The sequence below is a fragment of the Pteropus vampyrus genome, unplaced genomic scaffold, assembly GCF_000151845.1.
Source record: "Pteropus vampyrus isolate Shadow unplaced genomic scaffold, Pvam_2.0 Scaffold3, whole genome shotgun sequence".
Taxonomy (NCBI): Eukaryota; Metazoa; Chordata; class Mammalia; order Chiroptera; family Pteropodidae; genus Pteropus; species Pteropus vampyrus.
In genome coordinates, this window is record NW_011888784.1 from 3,776,756 (window position 1) to 3,803,298 (window position 26,543).

General features: G+C 35.9%; 1 protein-coding gene across 1 annotated transcript in view; it reads left to right on the plus strand.

Annotated features, from left to right (window-relative positions):
* DYM (dymeclin) overlaps positions 1-26,543 on the plus strand; it is a 276,445-nt gene that overhangs the window by 50,881 nt on the left and 199,021 nt on the right. Inside the window, exons 7-9 of the mRNA XM_023531219.1 lie at positions 6,648-6,720; positions 19,935-20,060; positions 21,384-21,526. Of these exons, the coding sequence (XP_023386987.1) occupies positions 6,648-6,720; positions 19,935-20,060; positions 21,384-21,526 (342 nt within the window). The remainder of the gene's footprint in view (positions 1-6,647; positions 6,721-19,934; positions 20,061-21,383; positions 21,527-26,543) is intronic.

Consider the following 26,543-nt stretch of genomic DNA (forward strand, 5'->3'; position numbering starts at 1 on the left):
AAAGGCGGGGGAGCGGTGGGGGAGCAGAAAGGAAGGTCCAAAGAGGAGGCACTTGGAACAAGAGCGCAGGGAGAGAGTATAGGTTTGCTTTGCAAGAGCGGACCACCTATACCCCTGAGTGGGCCGCGGTTTGGGTGCTGCGGGTGAGGCGGAGGCAGGGCCTCTGCCAAGAGGTGGAGAGAGCAAGGTATGTGGGCTGAGGAGCGTAGTAACCAGTTAGCTCAGCTTTGTGGAGAATAGAAGAGAGACTAGGGACTTGTCAAGTCCAGGTAAAAGGCTTGCTTAACTATATTTCTTTGGTGTAAAATAGTTCAATATAAATTTATTTCAAAAAATTATTTATTTTGTAAGACTTGCTCTCAAGCATATTGGATTCAACATACCTGTTTATCTTTGCTTTCTCCTGAAACCCCAATAAAATATCAGTAAGGGACTTATAAAAAGTTATTAAAGAGGAGGAAAGGGGAATACAATGTTAATACCATTTTGCAAGTTGGAAAATTGAATAATGATGAATTTAACTGATCAGTCAGTGTTGGAGAACTCCAGAAAAAAAGCCAGTTCTTGCCACAAAACCCTGAAAAGGCTTAAGAGTTGGAAGTGCCAGGTGTGTCCAAAGGCAGACAGCCTTCTGCCTTTCAAAAGGATTGAAAGAAGCAGTTAGATGCCCAGATCCTCTGCCATACACAGTCAGGAGACCACCCTTCTCCAGTTTAATACTAGAACTTGTCGCCTGTACAGGGCTTCCCTGCCCGAGTTCTCAGGCACAGTGGAAGGGGTGGCGTACTGAGAAACAGGGTTAAGAGAAAAGACTACAAATGGAAGAGATGACTCGGCCTCTAGAGTCCTGGCAGCAGGATTTCACCTACCCCATTTTCCCACCAGAAGATTAATGGGCCTTTTCAGACAAAATGAATAAAAACATGGAAAGGACTTAGAGATACTGACATTTGGGTGTCTTTCAATGAAATAGCTTGGAACCCTCCCGTGAGAACTATTATTTGACAGGCCGTACCTGTGTGTGCAGAGTTTCCAGCATTTGCCTCCCGCTGGCAGGTAAATGAAGAGCCAAGGATCCCAAACAGTTGAAAAAACGTCTAATTTGTGAGTGATTAAAACAGAAGAAAAAAATTATACAAGATAAGAAATTTGTGGGAAAATTTTTTAAAATTTATAATCATACCTCTTTACAAACAATTTTCTTACTGTTCCCCTCTGGGTTAAAACCTTTTTAAAACTCTCTGGAATTACCTTCAAGATCTGTGGTGTATTTATTTTACTAAATAAAGGCCATAGAGGTAAATCCCTCTCTTTTGAAGCTAGCTCTGATTTTTCAGTGGCTGAGGTGCTTTGGCTCCCATGGCTGCAGGATATCACTATTCTCCTTTCTCTGCTTGAGCTAGTCCCTAGGGCCTGGGCAGGCTGTCGCTCAAGAGGTAAACCTGAAATTGTGTGGTGGGTGGGTAGTGGTTTCTGCTTTGGTTATTTTTGTCTTAATATAAAACAGATTAATTTGATTAGTTATAGATAAGTAATGCAAAAAAAAAATAAATGTATAGCTGAAAAATGTGACTCAGAGCAAAAAGAAAGCATGGATTCATTCCTTTAAGATGTGTAACATGTAAGACTTCTAATCTGTTTTTGCAGAAAAATAAGTGTAATTCTTTGAGCTCCTGAATTGTTTTTTGATCATATAATAAGTGATCTCTCTCTTCTCTCCTTTTCTTTTATGTTATCAGTGGAACAAAATCAATTAAACTTGACTAATAGACACATTTTATAATGAAGCCCAGCAGATTGTATTATTCTTAAGGATAATTAGGAACGTTTCCGTTTGACCACAATTATAGCAGACAGCCAGAATTATTGCAGATTTTATTGGAATGGTGTGGGACACAGGCTTATAAATATTGTAATGCATTAAAATGTAGATCAATATTATTTTTAGAAAAGAGAGTCCATTTACTTTTCTTTAATTTATGATTAAAGTATAGAGGCATATTTGATTTTGCTAATTATAAGTTTAAATATGATTTTTAGTATTTTAAAGTACTAATTCCAATATTAGCTTCACAATAAAAATAGACAATAACCTAGACTCTACCATGGGTTTCTGAATATGTTTATAGTAAAACGTAACCTAGCTGTGTGTCTTCCATTTAAGGGAGTCAGTTTTGCTCTAAATTTTTTAGGCACACCTGTTTTCAGAGTATAGTTCTGTTATTTCTTGATTGATTTGAGTTCTTGTATTTGGCGCAGTGTGGTATTGGACAGCATTGGGAAACTGACAGCTCGACTTTATAAATGCAAAGAAAACAACAAAGATTAGCTCTCCATCTTTTAATATTCCTTTGATAACTACATGTAAGCTGATTTAAATGACCCATATATTATTTCTTTTTTCTGGCTACTTCTTCGTTTCCCACTAGTCCTTTTTTTCTCCAATCCTCAAGTGTTTTTTGACTCTCTTCTCTCTCTCTTCCCCTCACATAATCGAATAATGGAAGACATTTGGTTATTACAGTATTTTACTATTCTCTGGTCTTCTCCCTAAGTCCAAAATGAGAACATGGTATTTTATCATATGGTACTGAACAGGTACCAAACAAAAAGAAGTAACAGGGACCACAACTTAGGTTTAGGTATAGATTATTGAAGCTGTAAGGGACCGTAGATATCACCTTGTCTTTTCTTTATTTCTTTCTCTGGTGATGTGCAAAGGGACCAGAGAAGTGAGATTAGAGCTTTAAAGTTGGAGGACCCCAGGGATAAGGTTAGGATTTCAGTGACCTTGTTCTGAATAATACTCATCAGTATGTGTTGGTGAATGTGATAATATATCACCTTGACTAATATGTGGTATTTCAGATTTCTCCCCTAATATGGCTCACAGTGCTCACTTACCAGGAGTTTGTATTTAGGGTCTTCAGTGAGATGTGAGTTGGTTGACTGGAGTTATTCCAGCTTTGTATAGAAAAAGGTCTTTAAAAATAATTTGTCAGTTTTTTTCTCCCTTTGGGAGTCTGAATTTGGGTTCAGATCTGGGCTCTACCCCTTACTGTAAGTAAACTAACCTCTCTGAGCCATTATTTCTTCATCTGTAAAATTATGATAATCATATCTACTCCTTAAGAGTTGTCAAGATTCATGTGGGATAAACAGAATGAAATAGTCAGCACAGTGTCTCCCCAAGGGTAGAGTTTTCAGTAAATGTTAGCTATTAATATTATTTCCAGAAGCTAAGATTTCAAATATTAAAATATTTGACTGGAGCTATAGAGGCAATTTAAAACTTTAAGGGATAAATTTCTGGATTGTAAAGTTCATGATACAGTAATCACACTGAGTCTCTGCAAAGTCTTTTGCTCAAAGAACGTCAATTTACTTTGTCAGTGACCTGCAAATTTCAAGGACTTTTAAGATCATCTTTCTTGTGAGAAATGCATGAGTGTGTTACTATAACTTTTGGCAAGTGAGTTTATATTTACTTAATTTTCTTGGAACTGAGGAAGATATTTGGCCACATCTGAAAGCTGAGTAATATAAATACTACTTGGAAAATAATGCAAGATGAGTAAGTTGCTTCATGTCAAACCTGGTAAGCAGTCAAATCTTTTCACTCTTCACTTGATAATGCAGATTTCTTCTAGATTAGTCCAAAAACAAGAACATTGTACCCTGCAGGAATCTTTCTTCCTCCCTCTCTTCCTTCCTTCCTTCCTTCCTTTCTCTCTTTTTAAGTAAATGGAAGTTGTTAGTGATTTCAGCTGGAAATTGTTTATTATTTTGTTTTGTTAGAGCTTTGGCCTTGATATGTTACATTTTACTTGTATGAAATGTATTTATCATCATTTTCATTATTATGTTAAATTGATAACAAAGCTGAATGTATTCCTTAATTGACTCAGTTGTAAACTTGGCTGAGGTCATGATTGTGGGTGGCACATACAACTGAATAGAGAATCCTTGTCACCATTTTAAGATTTAAAAATTAGATGTGTTTACACCCTGGAAGGAAAAAAAAAAACCAATTAGATACCATCTGTGGGTCCTGAGTGCTTGTTCCTTCACCTCCTGTAATTAAAACACTGTTTTGGCTGCTTGACTGAACAGGGTATGTCATTAAACTGGCCAAGTCATGTGGTCCGAAATGTTCTGTAGGGAATCAGTGAATAATTTCAAATGCTCTTACTTGGGTCTGGGTCACTACGTTCTGTAGGATGAGCCAAGATGTATTAAATGTATTGTATATGCCAAGAAGTCAGCCTGTTGGAATAGGTTGTTAACTCACGTGGGTTATGTCGGACAGCTTTGGCAATGAGAAGGATTTTAGATCTACTTATCGTATAGCCTCAGAGACAAATGTTACTTATTTTCTTATTTTACTTTCTTCATGAGTAGAGCTAAGACTACCTCTTTTAGAGTGAGATTTAATGTGCTTATTGAACTTGATTCTTGCAGTGTATTCTTTTTAGCATTGATTGGTGTATTCTTTTTAGCATTGATTGGTGTATTCTTTTTAGCATAGATTTTTATCATCGTCATTTAATATTCTCTTCAAGCTTGGCATTCACTTTTTAGAGGGTTACTGTGCCAGTTCTATTTATGGCAAGGCAGGAATGAATTTCTTCATAATTTCTGACTACCAGATGATAGTATGGTCTAGAAAAAAAGAATTGCTAAACTTTTTTTGAGACTTCAAGTGTTTTTATGCTCTTGAAATAACCGTTAGATTTGTACTTAGACAACTGGGTTCAGTTCAGCACACATGTACTGAGCATACATCATGTGCCAAGCTCTTTGTCAGTCATCATTCTTGAGAAATGGAGTCCAATAGGGCCCTGCTTCCATACAGAGAGAAATTGTGATATAATGTAACCAAAATATGCATATGTCATAGATGTGATCTGGATGGTTATTTTTATTCAGGGTGAGGCAAGAGAGTGAGTTTTACAGAAGAGATGAAGATTGAGGATGGTTTGAATGGTTAAAAATTGGCTTTTGAAAAATTAGATTTTTATCATCGGATATCATTCTAGGCATAGAGAATGTTATTGAGGAGGTGTAAAATGGCCTGTAGCAGGTAGCTTGGTGTTGCTGGAAAATAAATTGTGAAGGGAGTAATAGTGGGAAATAAAGGTAGAAAGGGGTGCAGGGCCTGTATCTTGAAGGATCTGCTGTGCTGTATTTTGGAGCTTTGAGTTTTTTCTGATACATAGTAATCAGTTTAAAGTAATTGAATAGATCTAAGCCAGGAGAGTGAAAGGATGGAATTTAGTTAGGTCCCTCTGACAGCAATCTGGAGTTTGTATTGGGAAGGAGTAAAATTGGAGGTAAGAATGCTAGTAGGAAGACTTAAAGAAGTTCAGGAGTGAGTTTTAGTGTAGTAAACTTGTTTAACTGAACTGAGATGATGAAATAATGAACAAAGGCATGACAAGGACTGAAGTAAAGAGGAAATAACAGATGACTGTAATTGAGAGAACCTTGAGATCGATTAGTTATAAAAAGATTAGTAAGAGAGTGGTCTGTGTTTTGGGTTTGGGTTAACCCATGCAGTCATCAGAAAGGAGGCTAAAGAAGGTATAAGTGGATTTGAAGTGTTGGGAGAGATGAGTTCAGTTTTGAACATGTTGATTTTGAGTGCTGGTGATGCAGCTAGGTGGAGACGGCCAGCAGGCAATTGGATATAAAGATAGGAAGTTCAGTGGAGAGGCCAAGAGAAAAACTGTAGCTGTAGGAATCACCAGCATGTAAGTGATGACTGATCAAGGAGAACATAGAGAGTGAGAAGAGAGGAAAAGAAAGTCAGTGGTGGAACTCTGGGGAACACACCAGCAGTTTGAAAGATATTCCGAGGAAGCGGACACTGGGAATGAATAGAAAGAGAAGTAGGTAAGAGATAAGGTGCCGTAGGAACTGAGGGAAGAAAGAATTTCATAAAGGAGTAGGTGTCAGTAGTGTCCAAAGCCAGAAGTCACATAAGATACTGATTAGCTTTGGAAATTAGAAGGTCACTTAGAGCAGTTTGGGACAGAGGAACATTTCTTTTGGGATGGTAATTTGCAACCTACCTTTGCCACTTACTTGTTCTGTGACTTGGAAAATTCATTTTACCTTTGTTTTGTTTTTTTTTGTCTGTAAAGAGGTGTTTGGCCCTGACTCAGTTTTAGTCTGTGGTCTGTGGAGCCCCCACAGGTTCAGAAAAGGTTCTTTGAGGCCTATCGAGAAGATCAAGGGCAAGGGCAGATATTTATAGGGGGGAGGAAGTACAGGTACTCTACTCTTGATTCAAACAAAACAACTAGAGCACCTTGATTTTTTATGTATTTTATATATTTGGCTTTAGTGTAAGATTTCATTAAAAAAACATAGTACATTATAAAGAATTTGAAAATTACTGGCCTACAGGAATTATAAGATACCTTCAAGCTCTAAAGGCTATGTAATTAATAGCTGGTGTTCAAAATTTCTTTACTAGCTGAAGATCATAATAGATGCTAACTTTGTATTATATTCAGAGGTCAACATTAATGTCTGAGTTTATGTAATAGTTATTCTTATTCATATTAGAAATGAAAACTGAACTTCTAAACAACTTCATTCTATTTTATACTTTTAAGCAAACTCTTTATGTGTCTTACCAGGTTCTGACTCAGAAGATCTTTTGGAAGAATTAGTCTGCTGTTTGATGCAGTTAATCACCGATATTCCACTCTTGTAAGTTCTGGCTCAGCCAGGATTTGTTTTATATTTTTTGTATATTGAAGATGGTAATTGATCGTGTTGAAGAGTTTATGGGTTGCGGTGTAGTACCTTTATGTATGCCTTTTAAGGGTTGTACATTCATGGAGTTTTTTTTATCTTTCTCACCTAATAATGTTTAAACTCTGAGTATCCATCCTCTAAACAAGAATTTTAAGTTGTCAAGGGGAAAATAATCAAACTCTAGCAATATTAAGCATATGGTAGGCACAGAATTAGATTAATCTCTGTAATAGATCTTATAGATCTCTGTAAACAAAGGTTTAAGAGAAAAGCAATTTGAATCTAATTCATATGTGGTAGACACAGCTAGTCATTTACACATTATTTATTCTTCCCTTCTTCCTTATCTCCTGATTTTATTTCTGGTCATTTTGGGAGAGGTTGGATTTTAATTTCCACCCTTGAAGCTAGATACAGTCAGTGAAATGCAGGGGTAAGTTCTCCAATGAAACTTCTGAGTATAGCTCTTTAAGGGGACCTGACTCAGCTAGGAGGCCTATCTTTTTGTTCTCACCAGTTCTCTTTACTGCTATCTGGAATGTGGACAGGGCCTTTTGAGTTGTGTGGCCATCTTGGCACCGTGAGCCAAGGGACTCACAGAAAATTCTGCTTTGATGCCGTTGAGCTGCTGAACCAAAGTCATTAACTACCAGTCCCCTCTCTCCTTATCACTCCTTGGACTTCTCATGTGAGAGAAGTAGACCCGTACTTGTTTATACTACTGTAACTGGATTTCTGTCACTGCAACTTCATGCAATTCTGACATGATTCAACGTGTTTGTTACTTTTTAAGCAGTTACTCTCAACCTTTTTTTTTTTTTTTTTTTGTCTCTCTGAGGAGTCCTTTTAGGGAGTTTTTTCTTAATTGACTCTCCCCGCTAATGAAAGCTGAATACCCCAAATACACTGAATATGTTTATATACTGTGGCCTTTGGAGGGTCACAAATCATTATAATATCTATGAAGTTTTTCACCTTGATGAACCAATTTTCACTCCTGTTGAGAATGCATATTTTAAAGGAATTATTTTCTAAATAAAGAAGTAGATTTTAAGGTTTATCATCATAGAATCTCAATCTACATGAAGATATTGTTGGCTATGTGCTCTTTACCTGTAGTCCAAAAATAAATGACAGGTATTTGTGAGAAACTGGGCTGCTGGCTTCTGTTGTACATAAGCGCAACATCCAGAATTGTAATGTAGATTTAGGAATGAGAACCACCAACCCCTGTTGTTATTAGGCCTGGTGATGTGCAGCATGAGATAACTGAGGGAGGAATCACCTGATAGGGAAGGGCACAGGGGAAAATGTCCCATGCGAATTGAACTCTTGTGACAGACACAGCTATTAGCATGCCTGATATCCTTTCTCACCTTCCTTTCTAACAGATCTCCAATGTTGTTTAGGTGGCCAGTGTGTGCCCAGCTTAGTCTTCAGGCAACTTGAGAACTGAATGTGCCTGAAATGTGGCCCTGTGACATAGCTCGGGCCAATTATATGTAAACAGAAGCTGTGAGCTTGCAGAGCTTTTCGCTCTTTGTCCTTCTCTTCCTTCCTGGAATGTGGAGGCAACACTTAGGCCATCTTAAAACTATGACGATGAGTGCCACCTGCAAAGAATAGTGTCCCAGGAGCATGGGATGTTGATGGCATTATGGACTATTAAACCAGCCCTAGATTGCTTCTCTTTGGATTTCTTACTTGAAAAGAATTAACCCTTATTTTGATTAAGCCACTGTGGCTAGGTTTCTGTTGCATACAGTCAAATGCGGGAAGGGGCACACATGTGTTGTTTGCTATTTACTTGTCATAGTATATGCAATGCTTTATGTGTTTCTGATTTAATTTTAAAAATAACATCATCTCCTTTACCTTATGTCCTTACAAATACCAGCAATTTAATATATCTCCTAAATGAGTACATTCTTTTTTTTCCCCTTGTTGATAAAATAAATGTCTTGGTGAAGTTAAGGAGGATTGAAATAATAAAGCCCTTTAGCTAGTAAATAAGCCAGGAGTACAATGACTAGACCAGCCACTAAACACTCTTGGGAAGCAAGCAGACAGTGTTGTAATATATCAAACATTTCAGTGTTTTAATGTGTTTATACTTTTTAAATGAACTGAAAATGCACAGACAACCAGATGTCTTGTATGATGTACACTCAGCTTTAACCAGCTGCTGAAACAATTTCTTATGATTTAATATTCTTGGAACTCCATCCTACAAGAAAGTTTGTCTTGGTAACTGTTTCCATGCGAAACCAAACTACTCTTTCATTGTTTCATCTACTGTAACTGTAGTGCAGTGTTATGGATCAGCTCATAATTTACGGAGGAATATTAACATATGGAAACTGGGATGCTCTCACACCTGAGCGTCATCAGTCGCACTATAAACTTTCACATTAACGTTGGTGTGTCGGTGCAGCACTAGCAGGTGAACAGCAAGAGGAATCCAGTTTTAATGGCCACTGAGGGTGATTCCAAACTAGCTTAAACATTTCTTATGAAACTGCACAATCATTCTGTTAATATTGAGAGCAAGTGATTACCAAAAACATAGATGTTTAGAGGTGTATAAACTAAGTTTTAAATTATACTTTATTATTAAGAGAACAAGATCACTATAGTCGTTTATATAAACTCTCAGAATTTGTAGGAATTATTCGTGATGAAAATTGACTTTTAAGTATTTAGTGGATACTGTTCTCAGTTTGGATGTTTTGATAAAAATATTCTCTAAGGTGTTAATTTTCAAAGTCAGATTAAAATTACACATCTTCGAGGAATCTGTCCTCAAATCCATACCCCTAAGCATTTATATATTTAAAATAAAGATTAAGTCATGCATGGGCTCATGACTTGACATTTTCAATGTACGTTGTATCGATCCAACTAGAATTGAAATGTCTTCCAAAAGTGAAGCATAGTCTTTAATTGATATACCTGCTCCTTGATCTCAAGGAACTGTGTGGGAAAGGAATAAAAAGTAAGTTGGTTGAAGATATTTTCCTGAAGACTGGTAAGGAGAGTGCAGTGGAAAGAACATGGTTGGCAGGCCATGGTTGAAAGCACAATACACAGAACCGGTGACATTGTCTTGGTAAGGCTTGAGTTGAGACTCCATGACTCTACCAGTGGTCCTAGCATCAGAAGCAGTTATGTTGTATGGGTCCCCAACTTGTGTTTTGAGGACTGCTTGTGATGCTTTTTTTAATGATGAAATTGAAGTTGTTTTGAGAACTTGAACTGGATTTCTTTCCTTTTTAGTCTTTTTATCTTTTTGTTGCTGTAATTTTGTTAAAGCTGTCACTGCTAGCTGTACATGATGACACCATTGTCAAGAATAGTCCCAGTGACACCACTCTGGACATGTCCCCGAGAGGTCTGCTCAGAGTGGGTCTTTCTGTTGGTCCCAGACTGGACATACAGCCTCTTGCTCTGAGGTCTGTTCATGTTCTTCTTTATCAACCTGTGAACTCATTGAGGACTGGGGCTGCTAAATTCTCAGCCTGGCCCTGATTTGCAGGGTTTTGAATTATAATTTAATCCAAGAAACCTCTTCTAGTTTTTTCATAAGTTATGTCCTGGTAAAGATGAAATATTCATAACTGATTGCTTTCACTGCCTTTTGGTGGTCTGTCTATTTGTGTAGTGGGACCTTGTTTACTTTTCAAGTTGAGGGATGTCTGATGTCTGCTAACCTTGTCCACACCACTCACTCTACTTCAGCCATGCCGGTGCCTTTGCTAATTTGGAACCTGCTAGTTCACTCTTGTCTCCAAGGTGTTTAAACTTCTCTCTTGAATGTCTCCCCTCAGATAGCTGCATGGCTCACGTGCTGCCCTCCTTCAAGCTTCCTTCTGCTCAGAGGTCTGCTTTTTAAACAGAAACAGCTGCTCCTAGTACCCTAAAATAGCATGCATGCCTCTTATTCTCTGTCCTTCTATCATGCTTTATTTTTTGTCTGAATACTTATCATGCTTTCATATTATCTATTATCTCTATTATTTGTATTTCTCAAATGAAATTAGAATGAGAGCCCCATGGAAAAAAAATGCTTCTTGTGCCAGCATTTATTTTGCTTATTGGTGTAACCCTAGTACTCAGCAGTTGCATTAGTTTCATTAGAGCGGAGGGTTTGTAGGAGGTAAGGGGTGGAACAGCTATGCTGTTTGGTGGAGTAAAGACTCGAATGTTAGCAGGGCTAAAGTTTTGATTATGTTTAGGATTCTCTATTTATTAGGATATAAAATAACAATATTTTTTTTAGAGCTGTTTCTCTAAAATCCGTCTTGGAAGTATTTGGGGAGGGATGAAACTGGTTAAGAATCTTTATAAAATCCTCTTTATCCACAGGATTTTTGAAATATAATAAAATGATATCAAATGAACATTAATTCAACCCTTAGACCGATGGTATTGGCTTAGAGGTGATGCTATGGAAAATTTGAATATTGAAAATTTTTGGTGCTAACAGTGAGTAGGGTGGTTCAAGAACTGGAAGAGCCATAAACAGTTTCCTTATGAAGTCTACAAGCTGTTGGAAGGAAGTGAAGGAACTGGAGAGACCCATGGTTGGCAATGAAGGGCCTAACTGTTGAGAAAATGCCTTTCCGCAGCCCTTCATGTTGATACCCAAATACTTTTTCAAATCAGCCTCAGCGGGGTGGGTGGATGGCTAAAGTAAGTCAGCATTAAGTTTTAGATGCTAGAAGGTAAATATCAAGTATAGCTTTCTGGTGGAATTACGTGTTTATGACATTATAAGCACTGAATTAAATGTGATAGTGTTTTCATATACCAATATGATATTGTATATTAAGTTCACAATGCCATTTTAGCTTGAAAATTGATTTCTGGTGCCTCAGGGGAAAAAAAATCCCAGTTAAAAAAATTTTTAGTATGCAAACTTTCACCTGGTTTATTGAAGAAATCTGAGCAAAATATATCCAATACCATGAATAATGTTTATTTTACAAGATATGTGCTCAGATTGATCATAAATGCTTAACTGACTATTGCCAAAAAGTATAGGCTCTATTCTGTAGTACAAAGAAACACCACTGATTCTGAATCCAGAAGCTAGGGTTTGAAGCCTAGCTTTACCACTAACCAGCAACGCCCCTCCAGGCCTCAGTTTTCTCATGGTAGAATTGGGGTTAATAGATCAGAGATTGTCACTTGGAAAAGACATTAGAAGACAGTAAGCATCCAGTTGTTTAATATTTTAGATATGGAAATTGAAGTGTATGAGCTTGGAGACCAACTCACATAACTATCGAAGGAACAGCTAGGCAAGTTGATAGTTTAATATATCATGTCTTTAATTGCAGTAGAGGAGCAGGCAACTGAGAGGGAGCATCCCATCTGCGATGAGGTCTGTCTGGGCTCTCACTGCTACTTTGTTACTCGGGGTTGTGTTGAGGACCAAGCAATGTACTTGAAAATGCTTTCATAATTTTTAAAATGCTTTATGATTATAAAAGTGTGTCATCTTACACATACTAAGTACTCAAGAAAAACATTGAATTTATTTGCTTCTGAGTTAATTTTCATATTTTAAACTTCTCAGGAAAAAGTAGTAGCACTTGGTCATTAACAAGTATAGTTGGTTATAGGACACTAAATGTCTGAGATTCAAAAGAACAAGGCAGTATAATCTGTGTGGGAACTGAAGCCAGTTTCTGTTGCATCAAGCCGCTTGGAGGAGTTTCTCTGGCTGTCTGTGATGACAGCTTCTAGCCTGGCATTAGGTGTGAAAGATGAGCAGAACCCAGAGCAGAGTCCTGAATCCTAGCTGTTATTTTGCCTGCGTATGCATATTTCTTTACAAGTTATGCGCTGTTTAGAGTCATATGCTTATCGGATTTTTAGAACTAGGATTAAGCTTTTTTCAAACTTATCTTAACCCTTTCATTTTCTATATGATGTCACTGAAGTAAGTAGAGGGAAAGAAGTGACTTATCTAAGGTCAGTTTGCAGCATTGTTACATAGCTCACTCAGTCCCAAAAACATTAACTCTCTGCCTTCAAAGAATTTTTACTTTTAAAAAAGCAAGACTGGTACAGAATGCTTTTGTTAATTTCTTTTGCTGTTATTAATACACGTATAGCAAAGTATGAATTAGGTGGCTTGGCATTAATAACTACAGATTTTAATTTTACCAACAAATAGTTGATTTTTTGTGTGCCGCTTATGTAAATTAATTCTTTACAAATTTCAGGCATAATCCATATTACATTACATTTGGATATTTAATCCTAGTTATCAGTGTTGATGCAGTAATTTTAAATTGTTAATGTACATGTGCCCATGGTTTGAGGGAAAAAAACAAATAGCACAGAGGGCTTATGAGCAGAACGGATGTTCTTTGTCCTGTCTCTTTTATTTCTTTCCTCCGCAGAGACAATCATTTTTAATTCTTAGCTATTCTGGTGTTTTTTTGTTTGTTTGTTTTTTAATTAATAGGCCTTATTTTTCAGAGCAGTTTTAAGTTCACAGCAAAACTGAGCAGAAAGCACAGAGATTTCCCATATCCCCCCTGACATTCCCCCCCACCCACATGTATAGCCTCTCCCACCATGAACATCCCACACGCCACCGCAGGGGGTCATTTGTTAGAGTTAATGAACCTACACTACACGTTATAATCACCCAAAGTCACAGTGTACATTAGGATTCACTCTTGGTGTGTTGTACTTTCTGCGGGTGTGACAAATGTATAATGATGTGTATCCACCATTATAGGATCAGAAGAGTAGTTTCATGGCCCTAAAATCCTCTGTGCTCTGCCTGTTCATTCCTCCCATCCACCCCTAATGCCTGGCTGCCACCGATCCTTTTACTGTCTCCGTAGTTTTGCCTTTTATGGAATGTCACACAGTTGGAATCATACACTATGTCATCTTTTCAGATTGGCTTCATTCGCTTCGTAATAAATATACATTTAAGGCTTCTCCACGTTCACGGCTTAAAAGCTCATTTCTTTTTAGCGCCAAATAATATTCCATTGTCTAGACAAACTACATACACATAAATTCACTTTGCATATATACAGATGTAGCCATCATATAAATCATAAGTGTATACATTTTTAAATATGATAAAACTATGATATATTTGGTAAAAAAAAAAAAAAAAAGAAGGCGCCTCCTACAGCGATTATACCAGTTATAGTCCCAACAAAACCATTTCACAGAACCTTGCCAGTACTGTATATTATAACATTTTTTGTAGGTTAAAAGTGGAATTCATATTGTGATTCTTATATGTATTTTCTCATTACAAACGAAGTTGAACATCTCTTCATATATTTAAAAGCCATTTTTAACTTTTGATGAAGGTTTGCTTAGCAATCATTTTGAATTCCTGAGAGTTTTTTTCCACTCCTTGTTTCTTATTTTATGAATGTAACATTTTATATTGGTATAATTGTACTTTGGACACCCACATAACCATTTTGGTATATTTGCTTTATTATTAGGTATCCATCATATCAATCCATATTAATTTTTGATTTTTAGGATATTTTTAGAAGCTCTTTTTTGGTTGTTAAACTTTAAGAAGGTATGTGGCTATATTTTATACATTTGATGCATTATTACATGTGTAGTATTAGTTCTTTGAGAAACCATGAAAACATGGAATGGATATTTGAGTTTATTTCATCCACCCCCTTAATTTTTACAAATGATAAAGTTGAAGGTAAGGTGGCTGATAAAGGTAGCAGGTGACGGTTCTGAGACTAGAATCCTTATTTTTTGACTCCTAACTCCAGGCACTTTCTGTTCTGCTGGTAAGACTTGTTATAAATGAAGAGTATTATTATATTTTTGATTTTGTTAACTTTTAAAATTAGCCATCACTACTATTGACAATATCTGTAATATACTATGCCACTTTTTAGTCTCTCCTTATATTTTACTTTTAGACTCTCCATGTTGGCATGACATTGATATTCCTAAATTTTGGTCTTAATCCTTTGAACTCGTCAGTTGTTTTTGTTAAATTTATGTTCCACTTACAGTACTGTCCGGTTTCTTATCCAATAGTAAGTCAGAGGAGGATGTTTTTCCCTCCGTATTCGTTGACTTTGCCATGAGCCAACACTAACACCCATTTCATGAAGGCTTTTGTCTTTATCCAAATATTCCACTCTGCCCTCACAGAGCAGTACAAGGTCATGGTGCCTGTCTTTTTTGCTTCACATGAAATTAATTACTTGCTCCAACAGTAGTTTGTTCTAGGACATTTCCAGCCAGATGGTGGAAAGTTCTTGGATAATATGGCAGCCAAAGCAACACTTTGGCTTTTTAAAGTTGACTTTGTTTTGGTGATTGTGTAATGAAAGTCTTCTGAAGATTATACAAGGACATTAAAACAAGAAAGATCTGTTGGCTTAAAACATTTTTCATCTTTTAAAAACCACCACACTCAGCATGGTAGAATTTTGGTTTCTTTCAAGTATTGGTCTCTCTGGCTCATTTCCCTAATAATTTGGCACTTAAGATAGCCTAATTAATATATTTTAAATTTTATTTTCATAAGAATCTAACATTGCCTTGAATTCCTTTTTTTTTTTTTTGAGCACTATAGAAAGTCACAGCAAGAAATGATATTAGAGATCATCTAGCCTAATATACTTAATTACAAATAAGAAATGGAGACCCAGTTATTTGTTGAAGATAACAGAATGAGTTCAATAGAGAACTTAGAAGCAGGTCCTGGGTTTTCTAATTTCGGGTCGATGATTCCCACAGCATACCATGATGTGATTCAGGTTTTTTTGCTTTTATTTCAATGTGTCATCAGATTTTAATCAATAAAAGTTCAACTTTATGATAATCCTCTATTTTTAGTTTTTGATTAATTCAGTTTTCAATTAGATGATACATTTATATTCAAAAATCCAAATACATAAAAGAGTATGTGAAGTATCTATAGTCGAAATGAGATTAGATATTATCCTCAGATCATCTCTCATGATTTTTTTTTCCAGGAAATTTCCTCATAGAGACAACCAGTTTGAAGCAAATGTTTCTTCCACTCGTTTTTTTTAATGCCCTTCTCATTTAATAAATTTAAATTGAAAATAATAAAAAATAGTCACCTATAATCTCATCTTCTCATCTCCCAGGATTGCTGTTTTTATTTTTTGCATATTAGCACTGCATGTATATTCATTCATATGGTACATGCTATTCTATCTTTGCTTAATATTACCGCATGAAGTACATATTTCAATAAGGTATTTCAAAAGCAGATAGGGTAACTTGTCTTTTCAGGCCAGCAGAACTCTGATGCTAAAGCCTAACAATGACATTATATAAAAAGAAAATTATAGACTGATATCTCATGAATATAGGAGAAAAATCTTTTAAAAAAATTAGCAAATTGCATCTAGCGATATATGAAAAGGATAATACATCCTAACCAAGTGGGGCTTATCTCAGGGATGCAATATTATTAACCCCTGAAAATCAATCAATATAATACGCTACATTGACAAAATAAATGAGAAAAGACATATGATTGTTTTACAAAATATGGAAAAAGCACAGCCAATTTCAACATTCATTCATGAAAAAAACTCTCAGCAAAGTAGGAATAGAGAGAAACATCTTCAACTAGATATAGATGTGGTTAAAGTTAAAGGCCTTTCGATAGGGAGTTTGTCCTTTATTTTCCTAGTGGGCCCAGTCTAATCATCTGAGCCCTTAAAGGTAGAAACCAGAAAGGTGGATCAGAGCGGTGTAACACAGAGAACCTTTCAAAGTCATTACTTGCTTTGAAGATGGAGAAAAGGATCCATGAGCCAAAGAATGAAGGACCTCCAGAAGCTGGGAAGTGCCCACAGCTTACAACCAGCAAGAAAATAGGGGCCTAGATTTTACAGCCAGAAGCAGCCAAATCCTGTCAGCAACTCAAACCAGAAGGAAATGATTCTTCCCTAGAGCCTCCAGAATGGAAAGCAGCTTGTTAATACCTTGGTTTTAACTCCTTGGGACCTGTACTGCAACTACAGAACTGTATGATAACAAATTTGCGCTGTTTTAAGCCACTAAGTTTGTGGTGGTTTGCTAATGGCAACAGTATAAAAATTAATGAAACATCCGACTTCTCAAAGCATATAACTTTAGCACATTGAATTTGTTAAATATAGAATTTTAGATTTATTTAGGTTTATTCCGATCAATATTTAAGTTTATTCCAATCAATATTTATTAAGTACCTACTGTATTTTATGTTAATTACTACTAGGTACTTTCTCATAAACAGCCATTTTAATGTGTTTAATGCATGTATTTTTATATGTATATGTTCAAGTACAAAATGTTACTCTTATGTGTATATGCATTTTTAATGTACACAAATAGAACTGTGTTACACAACTCACCGAGTTTTTTGTCTTTTAAGAGTTACCTGTAATGCTAAATGAGCAGCTAGTCTGTTGCTAGCAAAACTGCTTCATGTGTGCGCATCCACCACATTTTTTAGTCAGTTCCTCAGTGATGGACACCTGGACTGACTCCAACTTTGCAACACCACAAATAATAAATGTTTTTATATTACTTATCTATTACTACCTAATAAATTTCCCTAAAACTTAGTTGTTTAAAACAACATTGTTTCATGGTATTTTAGAATCAAGAATCTGGATACAATGTAGCTTTGTGCCTGACTTTGACTCAAATGTCTCATGAGGTTGTAGTTAAACTTAGAGCTGGGGCTGTGGTCTCATCTGAAGCCTCAACTAGAGAGGACCTACTTCCTAGATTTCTCATTTGGCTGTTGGTGGATTCAATTCCTGTAGGGTTGTTGGAGTGAGGGCCTCAGCTCCTCACTGGCTGTTGACTGGAGGAGGCCTCCCTTAGTTCTTTGGCATTTGGACTTCTCCATGTGTCAGCTCACAGCAAGTCAACTGGCTTCCCTCAGAAAAGCAAATAGAAGAGCGAGAGAGTGAGAACATGCTCAACACAAGTCATAATCTTTCTGTAAGCTAATTTCCTCCTAGAAGTGACATCCTATCACTTTTGCTGTATTTTCTTTGTTAGAAGAGAGTCACTAGATCCAGCCTACATTCAAGGGGAGGCAGTTACACAAGGACATGGATATCAGGAAGTAGGGATTATTGGGAGTTATTTAGAGGATGCCTTCCACAGTCCTCAAGCATATTTCTGTAAAAAATTTTTTGGCATAATTACTGGGTCATAGGTTATTCTTTGAAATGACTGCGCTGGTTAATATTCCCATCAGCAGTACATGAGGCTTTATATTATCATTATATGGCTGCCCCTGCTTTACATTATTAAGGCATAAAGGGATCTAACATTGTTTTAAACTAATTATATCTTTTGTTCTCTCTCTCTCTCTTTTCTTTTTTCCTAGTGAAGTTCTTGCCTTTTTCTTGGCCATTTTCAGGAGTTGCTTGTAATAGTCTAGCTTTAGTTTCTTGTTCTTCGTCCAGTCTATCATTTGTCTGTTAACTTTATCCAAGGTTTCATTTGTTGAGCAGTAATTCTTAATTTTGATGTAGTTAAGTACAGTTTTTTGACTTTATGGTTTGTTCTCTTATTTAAGAAGTTTTTTCTTGTGCTCATGTTACAAGCGTATCATTGTACATTTTCTTTTATTTAGTTTTACCATTCACGTCCAAGTCTTTAATTCATCTGTGGTAGGTCTTCGATATGTTGTAAAATAGGGATCCATCATTTTTCTTTATGAAATGAGCCAGTTTTTCTTAGCACAGTCTTCTGTACAATCTGTGTTTTCTCCATTGATTTGTGGATTCATGTTTATTATATATCGTCTCCAGTAATACATAGGTTTAACTTACATATTCAGTTCTCAATTGAATTCCATTGGTCTGTTTATTTTTTGTGCAAATATCATGTTTTTATTACTACAGCAGCATAGCATGGATTGGTATCTGGTAGAGAAAGTCCCTTCACTCCTCATTTTCAAGATTCACTTAGCTATATGTTTATTATTTCAAAAAAATTTTAGAGTCAGTCTGTGAAGTCCCTGAAAAACATCCTATGAGAATTTTGGTTGTGATTGCATTGACTTTAGGATTAATTTGTATAGAATTTGGATCGTTCATTGAAAATTTAGGTCATTCCATTCAGATTATCCTGTATGTCCTTTATTAGATCAATTGCATGGGCCTCTCTGTATTTTGTATATTTTGTTTCAAAAATATATTTCTATCAGCAATAACTCCTTAAAATATCTGGTAGCATTTAAGTTTGCTCAGTCCTAGAATCAAGTCATTTTAATTTGTTTAATGAGCCTCATTTAAGTAGGCAGTAAGTATTTTTCTTTGGGCTTTCCATGAATATTTCATTTCTGTAAAAATATTTTGATATTCTTTTGGAGCCATTACTCTTTTTGCTATGTTGTTGAGATTACCACTTCTCTGGTCTAACATGTTACTATCCCCATGGTAATCATATTTAAACTTGCAATAACTGAAGATTTCTTGATGCATTTATTTCTGTTTGTGCTCCCTGCTCAGTTGAAATTTTATTTCCTTTTTGTTTGATCTAAGATTTGTTTCTAAGAGGGAATAATGATGTTGAGAGGACTAGCGTGGTCCTTCATCATAGAAATATGCTTAATTACACAGGAATAATTTGTTTACTATTCATACTTTGCCGGACATGCAGAGTTGGCCTTGAGAATGTGGACCCTAGAGATAGAAGATCTAGGCTATGCCATTGTTCTCATTGTAAAGTGATTGTCAACTTGAAAAGGCATGTTTTCTTCCCTATACTGTGATTTCTCATTAGTTTTACAGTCTGAATATTTGTTTCTGTATTATAAGTAAACAGGAATGAACATGAGGTTTTCAGAATGGATCTTCAAAGCAGAGCATTGCTGGTCACTGTTTCCATTATATACTAATAGAAATTTAGGAGATAGCGATTGGAAAGTAATGGGAACCCGACCCAAGTGCAAAAGCTAATGCCTAGGAAAGGGTTTCATATTTTTTTTCTTAATTTAATTTTTATGTTAAACATTTTAGTATTTTTTTATAACCTAGAAACATGTTGAATATTTAGATTTGAGTTTTTAAATGTATAGTTTATTTAAAAAAGAGCAGTATTTTAATCTTTCGAACTGATCGTTATTGTTTTGTTTCCTATTTCTCCAGAGATATTACGTATGAAATATCAGTAGAAGCTATATCGACAATGGTTGTTTTTCTTTCCTGCCAACTTTTCCACAAAGAAGTTTTGCGACAGAGCATCAGTCACAAGTATTTGATGCGAGGTCGATGGTATGTTTTTGTTTTAAATTCGTCTAGTTTCTCATTGTATAAATCTATATTTCTGGTTTTGTCCTTTTACTTTAGCATTGTTCTGTGTCACCAACCAGGCATTCCTCTGGTTGTTCTATCAGCACTTCAAACCCAACACATAGGGAACCAGATTCTGCCGTTTTGCTCAAGCTATCCATCCTTCTTGCCCATTTTATTCTCCAGTTCCATGACCTTCTCTAGTGGTTTCTTTGTAGAATTAAAACTTTGAAGTCATCTTTCTTTTTCCTTCTCTATCATTCTCTTTGTCTAAGCAGTCATCCAGGAATATTTGTTTAAGTTATTTTTATATCTTCCCCTTCTCACCAGTCCCACTTAGACTGCTGTAATCTGTGCCCCATCACCACATGTTTGGACTATTTCAACAGCCTCTCAACTGAGTGTTCCTACTTTTATTTAAGTCAATGAATCTTTATCGCATGCTAACCATGTGCCCGGCATGTGTTAGGATGTGGGACTGTACTCCTGAGCAGAAGCTTATAATCTCCTGTGGGTGGGGATGGGGATAGATAAACACACACACACACACACACACACACACACACACACACACACACACACACACCCACCCATACCTTCTATTGACACAATCTTCACAGAATTTTAGAATGTAAAACAAAGATAAAGTAGCTTAGATTAAAGGTCTCAAGGAGTTGGGGGCTTTGCCTTTCTCACATCCTTCTTGCTACCTTCGTCATTTCCATGGCACCTTCACTGATAATAGGAAAAAGACCAGAGCTTTGGCTCAAGAGTCTATTAAAAATTTTTCTCTAGATTGAAAGAACTGATCTATCATCACATAACCCTTTTACTTAGAAGCAATGAGTATTAACATTACAAAAATATATATACACACTAATATTTTTTGTATGCATGCATAAATCGAATAATGTCATACTTTAAAAAGTATAGCCGTTTATTGCTTTGTAGCTCTTGTGATTCTCTGATTATGTGTTACCACCTCCCTTCAAGTGCCAGGTACTGTATTATATGCGACTTTATAATATCTCACCTGTTATACAGATTACAAATAAGAAAATTGAAGTTCAGGACTTGAATTGATTTGACCAATGATTATGGCATAGTAAGGAGGAAAGCCAGGATTAAGCTTCAAGTCTAATCTCAAACCCCATGGTCTTCACTATAACATGATAATGCTAGATTTCTTTGAATTTTGCTAAACCTTATGTATTAATAGATTATATAGATTATACGTATCATTATACAAAATCAGGTGACTGCCATAAGTATGAGTTTGATTTTCTTCTTTTTTTGTGTGTGTAGTCTTCCATACACCAGCAAACTTGTGAAAACCTTATTGTATAACTTTATCAGACAAGAAAAGCCACCTCCTCCAGGAGCGCGTGTTTTCCCTCAGCCATCAGATGGAGGAGGACTACTCTATGGACTTGCATCAGGAGTAGCAAGTAAGCCTTCTCAGATTTTTTCAGTTCTTTGGTATGTGTAGATTTTGTCTAATTAGTCATAAGAAATTCTGTCCCTTGGCTGTCACTACTAACAGTTACATTGGATCTATGCAACTGGCTAAATGTGAAATACTGGAAGTAATTTAAAATATTAATTTTTACATTTGGTACAGTGATTTCTGCAGTGAAATATCTGCAGGTAATGAATAGATTGTTTACCTAAAAGACTTTTTTTCAAGAAGAATGTTTATAAATAATTATGCTTATTGCATGAGTTCCAGCTGTACAGTGTAAATACAGTTAAGCTCTCGGAAACTTTACACCGCGTGTGTAAAAAGAAAAAACCCACAATAGGGGAGAAGATTACACAACAAAAAGGGGCTCTTTTCTCATAATACACAAAATATCACATGTGAAAAACAAAAAAGAATATATTGAAAAGAGTTGTGATAAAAACAAAAAAGGCACAAAAAGGAGAGTTATAACAGAGCAAAAAAAAATCTCGAAAACAAAAAAAAGCTCTCCCACACTCCACAAAAAACCCCCCTCTCCGCCACACAGTGCACACACAAAAACACAACACCAGACACAAAAGAGTTTGTAGCTGAACTTTTTGCGTTATTTCAAAGGAGAAGCAAAAGCTAGACTGACACTTTGGTAGTTGTAAGGTGCACAGGCGCTTTTACTAAACTAGCGGGACAGTGTCCCTTCTACTTAATGAGAGGTCAGAGTTCAGTTGTTTGAATGAATTTTAAGTGGAGCTGAGTTCCACAGCTGAATTATGGCTGTAGCATCCTCTTCACACTCAGGCAGGACCATCATTTTAATATGAAAATGTAGTAGTATGATAACTTATTAGATAATGAGGCTTGAGAACCTCTTTAGATTAAAACACCTCTCTGTTGACTTCAGCAATTGATCTGTGAACTGGTTTCCTAAATTTGCGTTCCTTTGATTTCTTTTAATATTATGAGTTGAATGACATTTGTGCGTACTCCTGCTTTTGTCTTTGGTGCTGAGCAGGCGGCCTAGAATGCCAGACCTGCAGAGGTGTGTTTTCCGCGTTACTCCTACCCACTGCCCTCACTGTTTCAGGTGAGGGGGCTGTACCCGACTTGCTCGTTCATGGCCTCTGAAGGCAGCATAGGAGTGGCTTTTTGTGTCCATTGGGAAGACATCATTAACCCATTAGTATTTTCTTTTTCGATCATTAAACTAGTATAGGTATTTAAAAGCAGAGTATTTTGCAATATTTGAATATGTTTGGAGATTTCTGGGAAGAGGTATTATAAGGTCATTAACTGCTTTCTTCAACCCAATGGCAAACTTTGCAGTTTTTTTGTTTTGTTTTTTTTAAGTAAACATAGATTTGTGTGTGGTTTTGGTTTTTCTTGCAGTTATGTGTCATCAGAGTGAAGTCCAAGATGTCATGTGGTGTCATCATATCAGCACCAGGTGCCAAAAAACTTGACATCTAAGTTTTAGATCTGCTCCCACCTAGTTAGTAGTATATAGGAAGGAAGTCTTAATTTTCCTACCTCCAGACTCCTTGTCTTTTGAATGAGAAGGCTGGTATAGATGATTTCTAAGATTATTTCTAAATAACTTTCAATGATTCTATGGTCTTTTCCCCCACCATTTTAAAATTTAATATTCAGTTAAGGGCATTAAAATAGACTTATGACTTTTAGTGTGCTATAATTAGAAGACATTTTATATAACTTTCTTCCTAAAACTTTATAAAATTACTCATGTAAAAATTTAATTTGTGGTGGAATAATTATCCATTATTTCACATTATGTGACTCAAGGATTATAAAAACAACAAAAGGACATTCTCCTGAAAAGCACAGCTATGTATTGTAGGTAAGCTAAAATGCAAAATTGATCACCTTATATAATTTTGAATTAAGCCATGTTCCAGGAAAGTCAGTCAAATTGACAAAAGAAAATTTGACTTCAGTTATATAATCACTTTCGATGACCTTTTAGTTGGTAGTTTAATTTTCTTACAATAATATTGGCTTGAGAAAATGTCATTTGGAAGTTCTTTACTGAAAAGAAATGTTGCAAAGCTAGATGCAAATTATAAACTCTTGGATTATATTCATTTTCTTTGGGATTGAATTTTTCTTGGGCATAGAAAGCATTTTCTTTCATAGCAGTATGTGTATTGTATGTTTTGCTGAAATTATTACCTCTGAAGCAGCATGCCTTATTTGGGAAAACTTCATAGTTTTGGATAGTGACGTTTTGTTGGCACTGTCAGGGAAGAGGAGAATCCTGTGCTAGAACTGGGTCCAGATGAGTAGTCAGCCACATGTCTGGGCCCTCGCCGGAGTTAGCAAGCCTTCTCCAGTTTATTCTCAGGTTTTCACATTATTTCTGGTTATTCTATTATTTGTTTCCCAGACTCCAGCAAAAACTGTGTTACATCTTACATGCTTGACTCTCTTTTTCATGCCTTTGCTTGAGTTATCTCTTTAACCTAGAATCCTACCTCCTTCTCTCTCTGACTTTGATGTTCTGCCCATCCATCCATTAAGGTCCATCTCAAGTACCACATTCTCCTCGAAGACTTCCTTTCCTCCCTTCTAGCAAAATGTGGTCTTTCCCTATGGTACTTACTCTGCTTTGTGTTATGATTGCTATATAGAAGCATTTTTCTCCCTACATTGGTTCTGCATACAAGACAAAGAGCTAACATGTCTCTAACACTTCTGAGTTTACAGAGCAACTTGTTGTGTATCTCACTTTATTCTCATAGCAACTTTGTGAAATAGATGGTTTTCCTTTTTAATGTGGTATAGAGATGCTCCTACTTATTAAATTACTTTTCTAAGATTACATAGGAAAGAGGTAATATTGGTTTGCACTTGAGCTTAGTTTCTTTGACTCCTGAGCTTTACTGTCTTGCCTTTCATTGTCACCACCTGACTCCTGAGTATGTTGACTTCCATGAAGGTGTTCACTGCAGTATCCATCAGAGCACCTTCCATCTGTGAACTGTCAATAAATACTTGTTGTCTGTAATTAGATACCAAAAGCTAATACTTGTCTGCACTCAAGATAAATGTGAACGCAATTAAAATTCAGATTGATTTAACATTTTATTTCATTTGTTTTATATTTGTATTCTCTCCTTACCTCTCTCTCTTTATCATTCTGTGCATGCACGCACAGTTTTTTTTTAACCACTTGAAAGTAAGTTACATGCATCATGGCCTTTTACTCCTAAATACTTGAATATGTAATTCCTAAAAAGAAATTTCTCTTATACAACCACAGTACACTTATCAATTCAGCATTCAGCTACCCTTATAAACAAATGAGGTAAGCATTTGTTCTACCTCAGTAAAAATAAAGAAATGGAGATTTTCCTCTATATTTTAAATCTCCTTTATTAAATATAGTGTCATTTGTGATGTTCTTAAATTAGATTTTTACAATTAGGTTTTCTTCTATCTACTCAAAATGGTCAGTTTATGTATCTTAGACTAAAAGCTCCTTGGTGCAGCACATAGCTTTCTTCTTTTCTTCTTTTCTGTCATTGGTCCTGCAATATGCAGTGAGTGTTTGGATGATGTTTGATCAGAATGTAATAAATAATTGGAGTAATTATTAACTCTTTTTAGTTACTACTGATAAGTTTTTTGCAGTTAATGAAAATTAACTTGTATAGATTTTGTTCTTTTTTTAAAAAGCGTTTTTACATGTGTCAAGTGTGATTTTTTTTTTTTCAGCAAAAGTGGTGAAAAACTTTACTTTACCTAGTAATATCTATAATACATGCCAACAGGCCACTATTCATAATTGTGTAGTACAATAAAAAAATAGTTTCCTTCTTCTCTATAGTTTTGTAATGTAGAAATTCCTCTGACATGCTGACAAAATGGAAAATAATCAACTGATATATCACTTTATGGTTTAGGAAAGAATGCTATAGTTTTAACTAATGTGACTTTTAAATGAATCATAGGATTTCAGAATTTGGAGAGATGATGACGAAGGTCATCCAGTGGCTTGCAAACATTAGGAGAACCACCTGGCATACTTTTAAAAAATGCATGTGCATATACTTACCTTGGAATTTCTAAGTCACTAGACATGAGATGGGGCCCAGTCATATACATTTTTAACATGCATTCTGGATGATTGGGATGTCGCTGGTCCATTTCAGCACTGTTCATGTGGTGGGGTCCCTTTCTTATGCTTGAATCTCTTCTGTTGTAGGCTCATCACGGCAGACATTTGAGCCAATACTGATAACTACTTTGGAATAATCGTACTGAGGCAGCTCTGATGGGTTTAACTGACCCCCTCCTCGTGTATTATGTTAGTTTTTCTACCTGTTGCTTTCTGTATCGCTCTCTGTTGTTGACGAGATCCAGTTTATCAGGATTGTTCTTTAAGTCCGACCTTGAATACAGTACTCCAGCATGAAAGAGTTTGGAACTCGAACCTGACTTCTGGGCACTATACCTTTTTATTAATCTAGTCTAAATGACATTTACTCTTTTGGCAGATAATATTTGGTTACTAGTGAATTTATTGTTAATTTTATCATCTTAAGTTTTTTCCATAGTTTTTATGTCCTGTCTTTCCCCTTCAGGTTTTATGTATACAGGTACAGACCTTTCATTGTATCTCAGGTATAATTTTGTTAGATGTGGTGTGGACCTTAATTCCAGCTAAAGAATAAGATCTGTTCTCATTTTAGCTCTAGATCATTAAAAAAATATTTGGGGGCTTCCTGCTTTATTCAGTGTTATGTTCTTGATACCATATTGAGAGAGGTTTGACACATTCTAATTCCTGTGTGGAAGTCAAGGTGTTTCTGTAGGTGGAATATGTAAAATAACAATGAAAATTAATGTAACTGGGGATTTTGTGATTGTTCTTTGTACAATAGATTTATTTCCTGGAATCTCAGTGAGGATTTGCCATGGGGGCTGGAGTCTGGTTTTTCCAGACTGTACGCTTTAGAGTTAATGAGAGTTTCTGTAGTTTCACCTGG